This window comes from Grampus griseus, assembly GCF_964374135.1.
Source record: "Grampus griseus genome assembly, chromosome: 18".
Lineage (NCBI taxonomy): Eukaryota > Metazoa > Chordata > Mammalia > Artiodactyla > Delphinidae > Grampus > Grampus griseus.
In genome coordinates, this window is record NC_139012.1 from 56,251,674 (window position 1) to 56,270,965 (window position 19,292).

The 19,292-nt window shown below is 42.7% G+C and overlaps 1 protein-coding gene across 1 annotated transcript in view; it reads left to right on the top strand.

Annotated features, from left to right (window-relative positions):
* The window catches only part of TNFSF11 (TNF superfamily member 11), a gene marked incomplete at both ends in the record, with an annotated part of 34,253 nt that extends 17,991 nt beyond the window's left edge, over positions 1 to 16,262 (top strand). The window contains 3 exons of the mRNA XM_082676014.1: positions 10,191 to 10,236; positions 10,317 to 10,415; positions 15,841 to 16,262. Coding sequence (XP_082532140.1) covers positions 10,191 to 10,236; positions 10,317 to 10,415; positions 15,841 to 16,262 — 567 coding nt within the window. The remainder of the gene's footprint in view (positions 1 to 10,190; positions 10,237 to 10,316; positions 10,416 to 15,840) is intronic.
* Between the last annotated feature and the right edge of the window lie 3,030 nt (positions 16,263 to 19,292).

Genomic DNA, 19,292 nt, shown 5'->3' on the forward strand with positions numbered 1-19,292 from the left:
ATGACAGGTACAGTGAGTAGGCGCTCAGTTAACGTTTAAAGAACACGTTTAATGAACACATGAGTGATCTGTGCTCATCCCTGCTCTTGGTGTCATCAGTTGGCTGGTTGTTTAATATTGTCGGAAGCTATAGCCACATTACCAGTGCCTGGAAGATTCTCATCAAGGGGTGGAGGTCGCTCCCAAGTGTGGTGTTTTTCCTGCTTCTTCAAGAGGGAGCGTCTTCCCTCTTTGGGGCATGAACACCATATAGGGACTTTGAGTCTGGAGGACCTTCACGGCCATCCTGCCCCTTCCCTCCCTGGCCTCACTGGGCCACGGTGGCTGGCCTGGTACCTCTGTTCCCCTTTATCCATTTGTAGCAGTCAGAAATACTGGGGAAGAGTCGATGTGAGAGTCAGCTTTGTACAGAGGAGATAGGGCTTTGTGAATGTCAGAAGTTCTGCCAACGTGAGGTGGCATAATTATGTTTCAAGTGGCAGAAGAGAGCAGAGACGTGGTAAATAGCACGGTTAGCCCAAGATTCCCCACTGCAGTTACCCTGCCAAGCCCTTAGATGAAACTTCATAAATGAGTACGCTAGCTCAGAACACTGTAAAATCGGGCTCTTTATGAAGACTAATATTGCTGTCATAGGGCTGCTTTATGAAAACCCGAAGGGACCTTTACCTAGAGCAGAAACTTCCTCATTTAAACCATGAAGGTTAAACAATAAAAACTAATTTTCTATTCCCAGCATAGCCATCGCCCTGCCGGGAAAGCATCACTCTGCTTTAGGAAAACAAGGGCACCGTATTCTTTAGCCCTTCGGTGGGTAGAGTACATGACGTGTGTGCAAAGACATGTCTTTTCCAATCAGCAGACTTCTTTCTGGTAGAAATGAGCCCTCGCTGACTGTACTTGGGGTGGAAGGAGGAGGCCAGTCCACATTTTTCTTGGTAAAGCTCTTTCTTGAGAATTTCCAGAGATGGTCGTGGGTTGGTGGCTGATTCAGTGAGGAGACAAAGAGATGAGGGGGCTCAGAGCGGGGTGCATGAGGGCGGGGGAGATAGAATCCTGTGGAGAGGACTTTGGCTTTGAGAGAATTTTTTAAATCAGTAGTTCATAGTAAGAAATAAAGAATTTTAGGGACGAGAGGGTAAAGTTACAAATTCAAGTCTCTCACCTTCAGGATTAGGGGGGCTTATGCCTTATCTACCGTCTCCCCAGCCCCGACACTTGCTGGACCCTGGGCCCCTCCTATCTCCCCCGTGGGGATTGGCCGGGAGCTGCCCTTCCCCCTTCCCAATGCTCCTGCCCTCTCCCTGCTGGTGCCCGGTGCCCTGTAGGGCTCTGCTCCAGGGGATCTGGGCTGAGAAGCACAGGCTCCACGCTAGCTGAATGACATGTATTTAGGTGACAGAACCTTAATGTCTCCTGCTCTTAAAGTTCTTTGCTTTGAGGTGTTTTCGAACTGTCACCATTGACTCTTCATGACAAGCTGGGGGGGCCTCCAGCTCCTTCCAGGTGCATACAAAGTGTTCCCGCATGTCCCGTGGATTGGAAGTTCCACGTGAGCTTTCGGAGAGCAGGCAAGCGAAGCTAAGGCGTCAGTTCTAATCCTGTCTCTTCAGTTGCTCCACAACACCTGGTGGCTATTGTTTCGGTGCCTTGTGAGCCAAGAATGCCAAGGAAAAAAAAAATCTTTTACAATTAAAGATGAGCTATCGATAAGACAGTAAGACATTTCTCCAGGGGAGCAGTTGTACGCCAAGTCTACATGGATGGGGGGGCAGGAGACCTGCAGACAGAAATAACTCTAAGTAGTTCTGTGTGGCTTGAGTGTCCAGAGTGTCCTCAGGGGTGATGGAGTTTGGGGGTGCAGGGGAGGAATAGCTGGAGAGTCTGGAATGGTAACCAGCCTGGTCGTGCAGGGCCTTATAAGCCCAGGTAAGGAACGTAGACTTGTTCCTGAAATCTGCAGGCAGCCCCTGGTGGGTTTTCAGAAGAGAAGGGACTTCACTGACAGAGGAATGGATAAAGGAGATGTGGTATATATACACAGTGGAATATTACTCAGCCATAAAAAAGAATGAAATAATGCCATTTGCAGAACATGGATGGACCTAGAGATTATCATACTAAGTAGTATTTGTAGTATTGTCATACTACAAATGAACTTATTTACGAAACAGAAATAGACTCACAGACATGGAAAACAAACGTACGGTTACCAAAGGGGAAGTAGGGGGAGGGATAAATTAGGAGTTTGGGATTAAAATATACATACTACTATATATAAAATAGATAACCAACAAGGCCTTACCGTATAGCAGAGGGAACTATATTCAATATCTTGTAATAACCTATAATGGAAAAGAATCTTAAAAAGAATCTATCTATCTATCATCTATCTATCTATATAATTGAATCACTTTGCTGTGTGCCTGAAACTAACACAACATTGTAAATCAACTATATTTCAATAAGAATTTTTAAAACCTTTCAAAAAAGAAGAGAAGGGGCTTGCTCGCATGCGGACTTTCTGATGCTCACTCTAGCAGCAATGGACCAGTTGGAGGATATCAGGAGATCAGGAGAGGAGGTAGGAGGTTATTATTGGAATCCTAATAAGAAATGATGAAAGCTTGAAGGAAGGCAGTGGTCCTCTGGCTGGAGAGGAGAGGATGGATTTCTGAGCTATTTACAAGGTGGAAGTCTGCAGGATTTCTCTGCAAGATTAGGAAACTGCCTATTCATTTTCAGAAGCAACCCACATGTGGCATTTATGTGCTAACTCAGCTGATGAAAACACTATTCTTGTAACTAGGTTGGAGAAGAATTACAGGAAGGGTATCATTCAGATGTTAAAATGAATGCATTACATATGTTAACAGTGTATGAACCCTGTATTATATCTGGCAAACGGGGTGTTAAATCCTTGTTCAACCAGCCAGATGTCCCTGCAGCTGCTACTGGGATTGCAGGGGGAGCCAGCCACCTGAGACCCCAGGTAGGAGCTGGTGCCAGTGGTTTCTGGAAGCATCTGGCTAGACAAATTGTTTCTCCTGTGCTGATTGACAGGTCCCACATGGATCACACAATTCACATCACAATGAACAGGTGGGATTTTCAGTCTGATAAGGCCAGACTCCAGGAACTTGACCTTTTTGCAGGGAATCTTTACAGCGGAGAGTGTCCTCAGTGCAAATTTAAATCTATTTATACATATGATTTTGTAAGACCAAAAAAAAAAAACACTTCAGTCAAACAAACTGAGGCCAATTTAATAACATTCGCTCTTGAATTGCTATGCTGTCAAAGTCTTGTTTGGGGCAGTTATCCAGCTGAGTTTGCAAAGGCTGGCTTAAGCGTTTGCTGTAAATGTTTATTTTTTATTTTTTTGGCGGTACGCGGGCCTCTCACTGTTGTGGCCTCTCCCGTTGCGGAGCACAGGCTCCGGATGCGCAGGCTCAGTGGCCATGGCTCACGGGCCCTGCCGCTCCGCGGCATGTGGGATCTTCCCGGACCGGGGCACGAACCCGCGTCCCCTGCATCGGCAGGCGGACTCTCAACCACTGCGCCACCAGGGAAGCCCTGCTGTAAATGTTTAAATTAACCTGGAGCAAAATTCCCATAATTACTCAAAAGAAGTTGAAAGTACTGATAGGTGTTTATATTTAATCTTACGGAGTACAATCTCTCCTAAGTGGCTTTGATATATCAAGACTGAGCCAGTTCTGGGATGTCTCCCTCCTCCTTCTTTTGAAAAAAGTTCCCAGAATATATATATATATATATATATATATATATATATATATATTTTAAATGTTGAGCCTTCTTTTAATTTATTTATTTTTATTTTTGGCTGTGTTGGGTCTTCGTTTCTGTGCGAGGGCTTTCTCTAGTTGTGGCAAGCGGGGGCCACTCTTCATCGCGGTACGCGGGCCTCTCACTGTCGTGGCCTCTCTTGTTGCGGAGCACAGGCTCCAGACGCGCAGGCTCAGTAGTTGTGGCTCACGGGCCTAGTTGCTCCGCGGCATGTGGGATCTTCCCAGACCAGGGCTCGAACCCGTGTCCCCTGCATTAGCAGGCAGATTCTCAACCACTGCGCCACCAGGGAAGCCCCAAAAATATTTTTTAAAGATGTCCAAGGGAGCCTGTGCCAGCAGTCTCCCTGTCACACTCCTGGGAATCGTACTTCTGGGATGCTGAATTCAGGAGAAGTTAAAGAGAAGCAGTCCTAGAGATCACAGTTACACAATCATATTGATCTTTTGTGTACTTTCTTTCTTGGAGGAGAAATTGTGAAATCCCAACATTTTTTCTATGAGTGAAATAAAAAGTCGAAATTTTTTTAAAAAAAGGAAAGAAAAATCATACCGGTTGTTTTCTTGTCTGTTCAGATGTACTCGGACAGCAAAGACGAAAAGTCAGCGCAGTCTAAATAGGAAGATACCACAAGGAGCAGATTTTCAAATGTTGTGAAACTTCCGCATCTGTCTTGTTTTTAGACTTTGGAGTTGGGGGCAAAACGGCAGTTTCAAATCTGCGAGGTCTGGCTGTGGGATCCCAGGCTTGGCAATGTTAGACAGTGTCCACTAGGTGGCAGTATGTCAGAGGATTTCTTCTATCCTTGAACTGGCAGCGATTGCTTTGGCTGTCTACCAGTAGGTCGGTTTTCCTTTTTGTCCTGTTTTGAAGGGTTAAATGAAGCTCTCATAATTTAGGCGCAAATTATGCTTATTTAAGAAATGCATAAATTCGCTGAAAAGCCTACTTGTTACAGTGTGACCATAAATAAGTTCCTTCATTCATGGGATTCTTCTTAGTAACTTACAGGTGATCCTAATGGTCATGAGTAGGTTTTGGGAATCAGGGGGTGGTTCTCTTTGTCCTTGCATGTGACAGATGCTAAACATGCTTTATTCTGAGAAGGTAGATCGCTGATCTTCCTGGGGAGCAGGGCATTGGGTTCTCTTTAGTAGCTTTCAGCCAAGAGAATATCGCACGGAGGGCTGTCTGCCCAGCTTTCTCACCCTGGAAACTGTTTCTGGCTTCTGTTGGAGGCTCTTTGCTGGGAGGTGTATCAGAACTGCCTATACTTCTTTATGCAAAGCTGTGGGCATTCTGAGAGTGTAGACAACATGTGAGTGCACTGAACGTGCATCCAGAGAGTTAACTTTTTTTTTTTCTAATTTACAGCTGGATATAAAATAAGATAAAACACATATAACATTTTTTAAAAGATCTCTTTCATGTGAATAATTTGTTCAGAGGAAAGGAGTTAGGATGTTCTTTGTAGTGTCTTCCCCAAATTATTAATAGATGAATCAGAACTTTCTGCATTCAAAGAAACCAGAAGCAATGTCTGAATGATTCAATTTGGGACTAAAGAACTCTGCAAATTTTAAAACACTCTAATTAATGGGACAAAAGAAGAGGACTACTGTGGATGAAAATAAACGTAAGTGCAAAGCTTAGGAAGTAAATGGAATTGTCTGTTGGGGTGAAGTTTGGGTACTCCTTTAGAAGACTTTCTTATAATTTTGAAAATTAAAAATATTAGGGGGCCATTCAAGAGAAAACTGTGCTTGGTGTATACATAGCAAAGTATCTGAGCTTTGAGAAAAATGACCAAACAGAGTGGCCCTGCTCTGTGGAGTGGCCTTGCTGGAGTCACATTTGGAGACGTGAGGCCCCCATGTCCAGGGCCCTCATGGCTTACCAGTCATGGCAGGTTCTGAGCCTGCTGTTTTCTGAAGCCCCCTCCCCAAGAATTCTGAGACCATATTTCCTGATGTTGAGGTTCCTTTTTGTCAGATCCCTGGTCAAGGTGGGTCTCCTTTCAGAGTTTCTACTTCAGGGAGGGGACCACCCTCTAAGAATTTCCTGACAGGTATAGAGAGGGAAAAAAAATTCCTTCCCTCTCCCCACTTAGGTTCACCAGTCGGGACCCTGTAAATTAGACTGACAAGAGACAAATTATAGAAGAAAAGCATACCAATTTATTTAATGTGAGTTTTATGTGACGCAGGAAATGCGTCATTAGGAAATGAAGACCCGCAGGAATAGTTAAGCTGAGTGGTTTCTATACCCAGTTTGGTGAAGGGTGGTAAGGCGTAGAAACATGAGACAGGGCAGGACAGGGTCTGAGCTCAGGATGGTAAACTGGGGGAAACGGAGCAAGGCCTGTTGCTTCAGATTCCTCTAGGCATCCTCCCGTCTTAAGAGATGAAGAGGCTCCTTTCTTCCCAGTGGTAAGGCACTTCTCCCGTGAGGGTCTGTGACCTGCTTCAGGGGAGAAGGACAAAGCCAGGTAGTCCTTCCTGCCTCTGCCATTTCCCAGAATCCTTTAGCTTAAAGTATTCCACTTGCCAAAGCACCATATTTGGGGGTAGCATGTCCTGAACCCCATCCCAGGCCACTGATACTTTCCTGCCAGCTTCCAGGAGTAGACTCGTTGACCACATCTTGTGAAGGGGGGTGGGCTGATAGCTCTAGACGAGGACTGGGAAGGTGTAGGCTCAAGCTCCAGAGCTATTAGGGCATCCTTATTCTCCCTCGGCCTCCATTTTCCAGTCTGAAAAGTGAGCTTAGTACTAGTTACCCAGCCTCTGATTCTAACGTGAATCCAACGGGGTAACACAAGGGGAGATAGTTGGCTTTTTGCTGGCTGCACATGTAAGGGATGATTTAATTTTCAGCACTTGGAATATATATAAATCGTGAGGATATAATAAATCTAGGACTAAATAGAGCTGTCGCCAAGCAACCATTCACGGAAATGCTCAATTAGTAATAATGTTTCTCAATGCCTGCTGCATATTAGAATCACCTGGGGAGGTTCTTGTACAAAGCTACCAAGTCAATATCAGACTAATTGAGTTAGACTGGCTGGAGTCGGGCCAGGGTACCCTAAAACTGTAGTCTTCGAAGAATGTTATGTTCCTGGTTGATATCTGTGCACATAAATAACAATGATCTTGAGTTCAAAAGATTGGGGTGGGGTAGGGATATAAGAACAGATACTGAGACTACATTTTTTGTAGCCTGAGCTATAGACACATCACGTACTTTGTTTTTCATGTGGAAACTTCCCTATAGGGTTTCATGAGAGGAATTGCAATTCTTGGATACCCAACAATATATAACATGAAAGCAGCATTACCTCATCGGCCTTTAGCTCAAGTTTTAATTCATCTTGGGTCATGACACACTTTTTTTTTTTTAAGCAGACATTGAAAGTGTTTCTGAATGGCACTGGTTATTGAATTTTCTTGAAAAGTTTCCGTGACAGCTCTGACCTAGCACCTGCTGATTAAGTGGGCAGGAGAAGTTCATTCCCAGGTAGGAGAGAACAAACTCTCCCTGCCCACTTAATCAGTGACTTTTGTCTGCTGCTCCTTTGGCCTGGTCTCAAGCTTCAAGAAAATCTCAGATTTGCTCATCTCTGAAATCTTTTGGGATGTGAGAGGGATTGCTCTTCTCAAATGGAGGCCCCAGGTCAGCAACACCAGCTCGTCTGTTAGAAATGCAAATTCTCAGGTCCCGCCCCAGACCAAGCAGATCAGAAACACTGTGTTTCAACAAGCCCTCTGGGAGATTGTGCTGCATGTTCAAGGTTGAGAACCACGGAGCTAGCAAAATGGATCTTACCTTGTCTTTCTCAATAATGTGTGCTTTTCTCAATAGAAAAGCACCAAGCAGGCATTTGTAGGCATATGTCATACTTTGCTTTGCTTCCTTCTTCCCTCTCCCCTCTTCCTGCTGAGGATGAGGCAGATCGGGGCTAGAGGGAAAATGAGGGGTAGCTTTAAATCTCTGAAATTCTGTCATCCAGGTACCTATTTTTGTTTTTTTTTGCGGTACGCGGGCCTCTCACTGTTGTGGCCTCTCCCGCCGCGGAGCACAGGCTCCAGACGCGCAGGCTCAGCGGCCATGGCCCATGGGCCCAGCCGCTCCGCGGCATGTGGGATCTTCCCGGACAGGGGCACGAACCCATGTCCCCTGCATTGGCAGGCAGACTCTCAACCACTGCACCACCAGGGAAGCCCCAGGTTCCTATTTGTTCCAATCTTTAAAGAGATAGTAATCAGATAAAGTTACATTATATATACATATATAAGTATATAAAGAGATATACAATGTCTAAAGATATATTGTATCATAAATGTATAAAGCTATATACAATGTTTAGTAAACATTGTGTGTGTATATATCTCCATTATAAATGTAAAAAGATATATACAATCAATATACACTATATATATATTATATATGTAATGTATTATGTATTTATAAAGGTAAAAGATACACTGTGTATATATAAATGTATAAAGGTATACACAATGTATAATAGGTACATTGTGCATATATAAATCCCTGTTGTGAATGCAGGGAAGACTAAACTAGGAAATTCCAGAAATCAGGGTACCATTGGGAATCCAAAGATCATGAGAAAAGACTTGGGAGATTGGCAGTCAGCAGGGGAGAGAAGTAAATCTTGGATGGAGTGGGGAGAGGAACAAAGCCTGGTAAGGGCCACTGCACTGCACAACCTAAAAGAGCCAGCCATCATTTGCCTGGAATTTCCTGCAGAGATGCTCCCAGGGCTGTGCAGGGCAGTGCCCTGGGTCAAAGGCAAGGGCAGGAAGTAGCCTTGGATGAGGCTGTAAAGTTTCCTTCTAAAAGTCAGTCATGCTGTGACTTCTTTAGGATGTTAGAATAGGTAACTGAAGACAGCTGTGCTATCCTCCAAGGGTCTTTAAAAATAGAATTGAGGGGCTTCCCTGGTGGCGCAGTGGTTAACGGGGCTTCCCTGGTGGCGCAGTGGTTCAGAGTCCGCCTGCCGATGCAGGGGACACAGGTTCGTGCCCCGGTCTGGGAGGATCCCACATGCCGCGGAGCGGCTGGGCCCGTGAGCCATGGCCGCTGAGCCTGCGCGTCCGAAGCCTGTGCTCCGCAACAGGAGAGGCCACAACAGTGAGAGGCCCGCGTACCGCAAAAGGAAAAAAAAAAAAAAAAAATAGAATTGATTCTCTTCTCTCTTGGGGGTCTTGAAGGCAGAGAGAAGAATCAATGTAATTTTACCACTAGAACCCTTCCAAGTGTTAACAGTTAAGTTTTGTTATAGCCTCTACCTATCTAACTATCAGCTATCTCAAAGCCCTTCTCTCCAGACATTCCAAGAACTTAAGCTATCTGGCTTATCTCTCAAACATCATGAGGGGGTAGGGTAGTTAGCATGGATGGTCACCCCAATAACAGAGAAATGAGGAATCTCTCCAGAGTGTTTCTAGTAGTATTTAGATGTATGGAGTTACCATACATCTGCTGAGTGCCTACATGCATCGTCTCATTGAGTCTTCACAGCCACCGATGATAAAGGTGCTGTTAACATCCTCAGTATTTGTAGGTGACTGAGAAGGGGTTTGAACTGAAGTCAAAGCCTGAAGTTCCCTCCACATCACTTTACTATTTAATGGTAGCTAAGGTCTTGATTCAGGTGGGCCTGCAGTTACTTATTGGACCCTTCATTGTCAGGGCTCAAATTGAGGTATGCAATTACCTACGTTCTTTATGTACTTGAGTTCTTTCTTTTACTGGCTTGCACTTCTAAACCTCTATTTGTGGCAATATTTTAAGCTAATGATTGGTAATCTAAAAAGCTCTTAGACTTCCATGTGGTACTTTAAATACACTGTGACTTTTTAAAATAAAAGACTAACCACTGGAAACCAAGCATCTTTCTCTTTCTTATGGGCTGAGCTTCAACATTTAACAGGAATTCACTAATGAAACAGACATAAAAAGAGACTCTCTAAAAATTTAAGAGGGTCATATATTCTGTGGTAATTGTTATGTTCCTAGTTAACTTCATCTCCATTTGTGTACCTGCTACAAATGTTTAACTATGTTCAGTGATTCCGTGTTTTATAATTTACATTGTCTTTTATTTCCTCTTATTGTCCAAAGTATTTTATTGGATGGTATGTGTGTAAGTCTACTTTTTAAGCACATCAACATAATTCTTTGGGGTGAACTTCCCTTTATAGCTACTTAGAACATCAAGAAATTTTACTGCCTGTGTACTTCCGGCATATTTTGAAGGAAAGAGGATTAATTTATTGTATGTCCGACAGTCCTGAATTCTTAACTGCTTTATCAAAAGAGTGTATAAATAAGATTCTTTTTTCTTTTTATTGCAGGAAATGCAACATATTGTTAAATCACAACACATCAGAGCAGAAAAAGGTAAGCATGGATCTGTATAAATATTTGAAAACCCCTAGGGGGACTCCTCTTTGAGCTAACATGGCTTCTCTCATCTCCAGCCATGGTGGAAGGTTCATGGTTAGATCTGGCCAGAAGGAACAAGCCTGAGACTCAGCCCTTTGCCCATCTCACGATTAATGCCATTGACATCCCATCAGGTAAGTTCCATTTATATCCAGCCTGAAAAATATTTCAAGAGTAAGGCAGAAAGAGAAAAACAAATACCGTATGCTAACACTATATATATGGAATTAAAAAAAAAATAGTTCCGATGAACCTAGGGGCAGGACAGGAATAAACACGCAGACATAGAGAATGGACTTGAGGACACAGGGAGGGGGAAGGGTAAGCTGAGACGAAGTGAGAGAGTGGCATGGGCATATATACACTACCAAATGTAAAATAGATAGCTAGCGGGAAGCAGCTGCATCACATAGGGAGATCAGCTCCGTGCTTTGTGTCCACCTAGAGGGGTGGGATAGGAGGGGTGGGAGGGAGGGAGACACAAGAGGGAGGGGATATGGGGATATATGTATACATATAGCTGATCCACTTTGTTATACAGCAGAAACTAACACAACATTGTAAAGCAATTATACTCTAATAAAGATGTTTTAAAAAAGTCATTTATCAGCCCATCTGAATACTCAGACCTATTCTTAGCCTGTTAGCAAAATTTTGAGAGCCCTTAACTTCTAGACCAGAAGAAAGATCATCTATTTCCACATCATGGAAACAGTGATTCTCGATCATGCCGGAATGGACATCATCACTATATTCATTTTCAGATCATCAGAATGAGTTTATTTTAAAAGACTGCTAGTTGAGGTTGCATAACTGGGAAGGATAATCCCATGTTATACTCATCTCTATTTTTCCAAGCAAAAGTTGACACATCCCCATTGCTGGCCTGTGAGGTGCATGAATTCCTGCAGGTAGTCATATCCTCAGCCATCTCCTGCAGAGTTCCAGGCAGGAGCTCAACAGAGTGATATTTAAGAGGCAATAGCCCTCTAGAAAATGAGACGTACTCGTTCTCCAGGGACTTATCGTTTTTTTCTGGCTAAGAATTTAGCTCAATAGACTGGAGACCTCATTATCTTTTGGAAATGAGGAAACCCAGAGCTCTATGTCTACATCTACCTAATGTACCAGTGATTTCCATCATATAATCCCCACTGGTTACTTCACATCGGGTTAGGTGAGCATCAGAAAGGTCACAAAGAACATTATGATGGAGTGACAATGGAATATTATTGTTATTATTCTTACACCATTTATACACACACTTTGTATCAGGCATTTTGCTCTGTATTCATTATCTCTAAACCTTACTACAACCCTGCAAGGTAGTGATTATCATTCAGATTTTGCAAACAGGGAAACCATGGTCCACCTAGTGTTAAGTTATCTGATCGAGGTTACAACGTGGCAGGATTAGAAGTTGAATTCCACTCTAGCTGATTCGCAAGTCCATGCTTTTTATACTATAGGTTATTACATAAGTATCTTGTGGCCTGTTGCCTTTGTCAGAGGGGAATAAGTTCAGAGCGCTTGTGTTCCTCTTTTCATGAAAGAAGTAGATTAATGTGGTTTTAATAGCAGGGCGTCTCAAGTCTGCCGGCCTGGGTTTGAGGTCCCACCGTACTACCTGGCTGGGTGACCTTGTGCAAATTATTGGAATCCTTTGTGTGTCAGCTTCTTCATGGGGATGGTAACAGTTTGTACATCATAGGGCAGCTATAAAGATTTAATGAGGTTATATACTAAAATGCTTATATGGAAGTGGGCCTATAGTAAGAACTTAGTGAATGTAATTTGTCATTATTTAAAGTTTAATTAAATCATTTTATATATTCTATTTCTTGTTTTACAAAAATGATTCAAGGCAAGTTCTTCTTAGAGTTAAAAAAAATCCAAGTTTTAATAAGCAGCTTTGAAGCTACTAATATAGTATGGGCCACAAAGGAATTTTTCCTGACTACAGACATAGAAAGGAGAAACCAACTCTTTGATTTTTAGATTTTCCTAAACTATCTATACTGTCCCAGATATTTGCTTCGTAAACAAATTCTCCTCTCTCTCTCTCTCTCTCTCTCTGTGTGTGTGTGTGTATGTGTGTGCCTTATGGTGGAACTACACTAATTTTCTGAGTGGAAAACTATTTTGCATGTTAGCAGAGGCAATCAAATTAATACTGATCTGTCAGCTGTGTGTGCGGTAGTCTGCATTTATCTTTTCAGTTCATTTTAAATGGCATATGATAAATACGGCATTAGACCGTGTGCCAAAGTCTATTTGGCAATAGCAAGCATGCTTTAGTTACATAGCTCTCCCTCCAGGCACCTTGCATCAAATCATTGCCAAAAAGAAGGCAAAACTCCTGGTTATTTTATGATGGTTATTGAGCTTGAGACAGAGTGAAATGAGTGAGTGTATGCTTCTGTTTAAGAAAATAGAATTTGCTCCTCTGGCTTGACCAATGACTCCTTGAGTCCATTTATCTCCCAGTCTGGATACTTCAGAGGAAGACGGCTTTAATTTTGCATGTTCATTCGGGGCCTCTGTTCCATATTTATTTGTACTTATTTACACATAAGAAAGAAATCAGAATCTGCCTTATACTGACTGTATTTCAAAGCTTCTCGAATAAAATGCATTGGGGAGTATTTTGTGAGGTCAGGATTCATGGCTTTCTTAAGGGCAGCTCAGGCTAAGTATCTGGAGAGACTTCTCTAATGTCTAATAGCAGTGACCCTAGGGGCTGGGGCAGCTGAAGGTCGTCTAGTGATGGAAGCCCAGGCTTGCTGTGTGAGGTCTTCCAACCTGATAGGGGGGCTGTTCTCATCTTTTCTCCCACTATCGCTATTCATGAGCTCTCCAGTTCACACGGATGGCTCTTCTCCCTTTTCCTCTGCGTGCTGTGTGCATTCCGTTCTTTGCTCGAACAGTTTCCCTCGATCACAATCCTCTCCCTTTTCTCAGCCCGTCCACATTTGACCCAAGCCCTCCCTGCCCTCTGTCACTGGGCTGAGTTCACGTGGTCGCCACTAATTTCTGCAGCTTCCACTTGGCAGGTGCTTTAACTGAACTTCAGCCATGGGCTGTGTGACCTGCAGAAATGAAAATGTTATAGTTTTCATTTGGTGTGCCCATTTCTTCTTTTCTCCTCTACAAAGTGCCTTGAGGGTATACTGCTTGATGCATTTCTTAACTGTGGATAGAGTGAATGCCCGTAGAAAGCACCATTCAGATATCTACTAAATGACGAAATTGATCAGCGAATGGATAAATATAGGCATGTTTAGAAGGATATAAGGACACTCCTTCCACTTGACTTGAGCTAACAACAGGAGTGGTATGCGGTCAGGGTTTCTGTGTTCTCCTCTCTCTTTCATATCCTTCCCTGCCTTTCCTGGACTGTATCTCTGAGCCCTTGGTCTAACGCTAGCTGATCACCTGTCGAGAGGGTAGACGTCACCTTAGTCTTTCTGCTGCTATCTGTTAAGGGCCGTCATAGGAGATAAACTATAAGACCGATAATTGATTGCATAAAGGATTGAATACAAGAGTAGGGGAAGAAGGAGGTAACCATGGGATGGTTTGAGATAGGAAACACCTTGAGTTTTTTGTAGCTCTGTCAATGGTCTAGGTGGCTGTTTACCAGCCTGGAGAAGTTACTTTGCTAGTGTTCATGAGGATGTGATGCATAGAGTCTTATAGTCTCATTTTGACTCACTTGGGACCATGGAATGATATTTACATTTGGGATGCTTTAATTTAGGACGATCTGAGGTAGGACCTCAGATGAAAAAGGGCAGGGCGCTGTGCTGGGTTCTGGAGGCAGCAGTGCCTGTGATGGCTTCTCAGGCGCGATGGGGCGCCCTCTTGTGGATACGATATGCAGTTCAGGAAATCTGTCCTGTCCCTGAGCACGGGGATTGAAACCATTGGCTTCTTTGCCTTTGCAGGCATGTCTAAGGATGGGGGGTTGCCCCACCATAGCTTGGACCCCGCTGCATTTTTTTTTCTTCCACTTACCCTACCATCTAGTTGGTTCTGGAACAGCCTGGTATTGAGGTCCCCAGACCATAGCCCAGCTGCCCAGTAGCCCTCCAGGGACAATAGAACATTATCCTATTTGTGGCTCTCCAGAGTAAGATGCAGGTGTTCAAGTTTCCCCAGGATTCAGGCCAGTCTTGAAAGTTAGCCAGTGTGGGTTTCTGGTTCTACAAAGATCTCCCAAGGACCCACTCTAGCCAAAGTGTTGTCAGCTCTGATGGATCCGTGGAATCCAGTTTAAGTCTAAATTCCGTGGGGGATTTCTCTTGGGTGACAGGCGGCAAAGAACTTCTCCCTGGCTGCAGAAACTACTCCCCACCCCATTCTGAGACTCCTCAGCTCTGTTTTGCCTTGTTGAAATCCTAGCAGATGAGAAACTTAACTTAGCATAAGTGTTTACAAAATCCTCTGGAGGAAAACTCTGGACTTTCCACAGTATAACAGCTTTTTTCCCACTAGCTGACATCTTTTCCAGTTGGCTAATAGGTATCCGTATAAATATAAATATTTGATTACTGAGGTTTATCATGGAGGTAGTCCCAATTTTTAAAGACCTAGTAAAGTACACTAAAGACCTGAAATATTCAAAGCGTTGGACACTTTGCTGACTTAGAAGATTTTCTAGAAACTTCTGCTGCTCCAGAAACAGTGACATGAAGATCGCTTGTCACATTTCAGGTGTGAGAAGGAGCTAAAGGAGAGTTCTGGTCTAATAATAGAAGAGGTTTTACCATCCTTTGGGCACAAAGGATTGCATGAAGTTGTGAAGCTGGGGAGTACAATGCCAAGGATATGTTCTTTGTGAACTTCTCTGGGGGTAGCTTTTCAGTCGTGTGACCTTGGGAGGCATTTGGGCTATTGGAGGAGGGGAAAATCAATGGTGATGAGAATATAGAGTTTAAGAGTTTGACTTTTTGGTCCAAGTTGCTGTGACCCAGATTTTCAGCTCCTTCTATATACCTCTCTCCGTGAATTAAAAGAGAAAGTGGGGTCACGTGGAGTGTGGATATTCTCTTCCTGTACTTGTTTCTTGCTTTCTTGTTTCAACTGCCGCTGGCTGATTCTCTTCCTTCAACCTTGAATGACCTTTATGTTTCTGTTGGCTGAATTCCTCCTTTAAGTTATCAGGCTCAGTAGCACAGCAAAATCGTTCTTGAGCCCTCTGGGAGGAAGTAATCTCTTTCCTTTGAATTCCCATTGCAATATCCACACCTTTCTTATCAGGGCCCGAGCCTTGCTTCCCGTCTGAATGTATATCATACTTATCCCTTGTGTACTATAGGCTCCTTGAGGGCAGGAAAAGTGAGATTTTGTATTTGTCCCCTCTCAGGTGCCTAGCAGAGAGCACAAGTACTTCTTAATGTACTGGTACTCCCCTTTTAGAAAATAAATTCTGAGAAATTATTCTCCCATTGGAACAATGACTGTTACAGTAGGTCTTTCTCCAACCTCATAGAATTGTGAGGATGTCCTTCTCCTTGAAGGGGTGGGTTTTACATCACGTGCCTCTCTTTTCCTCAGGTTCCCATAAAGTGAGTCTGTCCTGCTGGTACCATGACCGAGGTTGGGCCAAGATCTCCAACATGACTTTCAGCAATGGAAAACTAATAGTTAACCAAGATGGCTTTTATTACCTGTATGCCAACATCTGCTTTCGACATCATGAAACTTCGGGAAACCTCACTGCGAATTATCTTCAGCTAATGGTGTACGTCACCAAGACCAGCATCAAAATCCCGAGTTCTCATACCCTCATGAAAGGAGGAAGCACCAAATACTGGTCGGGGAACTCTGAATTCCATTTCTACTCCATAAACGTTGGGGGATTTTTTAAGCTACGGTCTGGTGAGGAAATAAGCATTGAGGTATCCAACCCTTCACTACTGGATCCAGATCAAGATGCAACGTACTTTGGGGCTTTTAAAGTTCGAGATATAGATTGAGCCCCATTTGATGAAGCGTTTTCACGTGTTTCCTAGGATGTATAGAAAACTTTACAAACAAGCCAAGAAAGATATATGTAGGTGTGTGAGACTACTAAGAGCTATGACCCACAGGGTACAAGAAGACCCATGCCTTTGACTCTGTAGGGAGCGAATGTATTTACAGCCAATGGGAGATGTTGGACTCAAGGTGTGTTACGATCTAAGGGTTTTCTTACACAGTGGTTTTTAAATTTTGTAATGAATTCCTAGAATTAAAGCAGATTGGAGCAATTATGGTTGCCTTTTTGAAAAACTGCCTTTGGGCTATGGGAGGGGTTAATTCTCTGTCTCTAATCCGTGGTTAGGTGCCACGATGCAGCTGAAGTGGAAAGGGGGTCATCTAATTGCAAACTGATGACCATCTGAAGGGTTAAATTCTTTTGAATTGTTACATCATGCTGGAACCTGCAAATAAATACTTTTTTCTGATGAGGAGAAAAAAATATATGTATTTTTATATAATATCTAAAGTTATATTTCAGATGTAATGTTTTCTGTGCAAAGTATTGTAAATTATATTTGTGCTATAGTATTTGATTCAAAATATTTAAAAATGTCTTGCTGTTGACATATTTAATGTTTTAAATGTACAGACGTATTTAACTGGTGCACTTTGTAAATCCCCTGGGGAAAACTTGCAGCTAAGGGGAAAAATGTTGTTTGCTAATATCAACTGTATGATACTTCTTCATTCTTTTTAACTTAATAGATTTTTCAGACTTCTCAAGTCTATTTCCAAAAAATTAAAATGGATGCCTTGAATAATAAGCAGAATGTTGGCCACCAGGTACCTTTCAAATTTAGAAGCTAATTGACTTTAGAAAGTTGGCATTGCCAAAAAGGATACATAATGGGCTACTGGGATCTGTCAACAGTATTTATATAATTATTGAACAGGTGTTTTTTTCTACAGGTGCTGCAAATTGTAAATTTTTTTCATGGAAAAGTTATCAGTGGCTTATAGCAAAAAAAAATTCCATTTTTAATTTAGTGGAAGTTATTTTATACTATACAATAAAAACATTGCCTTAGAATGTTATTTTTTTTTTGGTATGAAAATAAATTTATAGGAAAACCTGCCTTGTGATTTTGTGCTTCTCTTTTATGTCTGTCTTGCTCTGTGATCCTTTCTCTCCAGTATGGTAATGTGGCTTCTATCTTTCCAAAGGTTACCGGGAGAAATGCAGATTTAATTAAAAATTAGGAACCGATTCAATTAAATTGCTGAACCTTGGAATTTGAAAAATAATTTACAAGGGATTTGTATGCAAGAATGTAGCTGATAGAACACAGAGGCTTCACCACTCAAAAAAGAAAAGTTTGTTATGCCTATATCGTGAGAAAAAATAGTGCTTTGCACAAGTTCATAAGGCCCTGCAGAACAATCATTTGACCTGGAGGAAACCCTGAACGTTGTATCTCTTACTAGTGAAGAAGCATTAATAGTGGCTGGACGCTTGTCCTCATGGAAATCTATGTGAGGGAGCCATCTAGCCCATGTTGATTACTCCACACGAGACAGAAGGAAATGAACAGCTTGGGAAGACACAGGAAGCTATAATTCAAGACACTTGCCACTTGTGGATAAATGTTTCTTGATGGTTGGAACAGGATAAAAGGAGAAAAATGGCAGAGGTTACAAAGAAAAAAATGGTCAATTCTTTTTGGGGGTGGGACTTGATCATTGACCAAAATACACCTGTTGTTTTCAAACTATCAGTAAATCTGAGGTGGATTCGTACAAAATGTCTGCTACATATCCCAATTGCTGGTCCCAAATATTCTTTGTTTAAGGAAAAATTAACTTTGAGGGGCCACTGGAGAATTTCTCTACTCTCCACTGACACAAAATCTTGTTACATAGAGAGCCTTATTAGCTACCCTGGCTTCTAGAATATGACTCTATCATTTCCAAAGGTGAATAACATTCATTCATTCATTTGCTTGTTTGCTGCACATTATTTATTGAGCATCAACTATGTGCTAGGCACTGTACCGGGCACTGGGGATACTACGGCACTCCTCTTGCCCTGCAGGAAACTTCATTTCAGTGGGGAGCCAGCCTAGTCAGAGTGTGGTCATCTCCAAGTCTTGGGCATCTACAGAATGCTGTAGGAACAGAAAGGAGGCCATTGAACCCAATAATGGGGATCACAGAAGGTCTAGAAATGAAATCAAAACTGGATGGGAGGTGGGCTGAATATCCCTTTCCACGTTTAACTCAGAGGCAACTAACTTGCAGTCTCTCAAAAATGAGCTAAAACACAAGGCCTAGGGATGGAAAAAACCTGGAATCTAGTAAGAAAATATCTGGTGGTACTTCGTTGCTGAGCACAGGGTTTCTCTAGTTGCAGCGAATGGGGGCTACTCTTCATTGCAGTGCGTGGGCTTCTCATTGCGGTGGCTCCTCTTGTGCCTGAGCACGGGCTCTAGGCACATGGGCTTCAATAGTTGTGGCACATGGGCTCAGTTGCTCCGTGACATGTGAGATCTTCCTGGACCAGGGATCGAACCCATGTCCCCTGCATTGTCAGGTAGATTCTTAACCACTGTGCCACCAGGGAAGTCCCAGAAAACCTTTCTTACCTGTGCTTCACAATAAAATCCTTTGAAATTTGTTGTGCACTGTTAATATCATAGCCTTTAAATTATTTTTAAAAAGCCATAATATGACATAATCTTGTTTCTATAGGGGGCTTAGGGAGATTTCTGTGGTTATTGGTACCCCTGGAAGGAATGAGTCATTTAATATCCTGGGTCTACCAGAATACAGGTCCTGACCCAGAAGTGGTAGACCAATTTAGTCCACTTAAATAAATCTTGAACAGATATTTTAAAATATTATTTTTAAGAGAGAAGAGTGATGAATATGTAAAGGCAGAGAAGGGAGCTGCTGGTGGCAATATTAAGCCTCCTTTTGGCTGTCCTGAACAGTTCAGATCTGGCCCAAACTTGCATATCACTCAGTAAAAGGACTCCTGAAGTTCA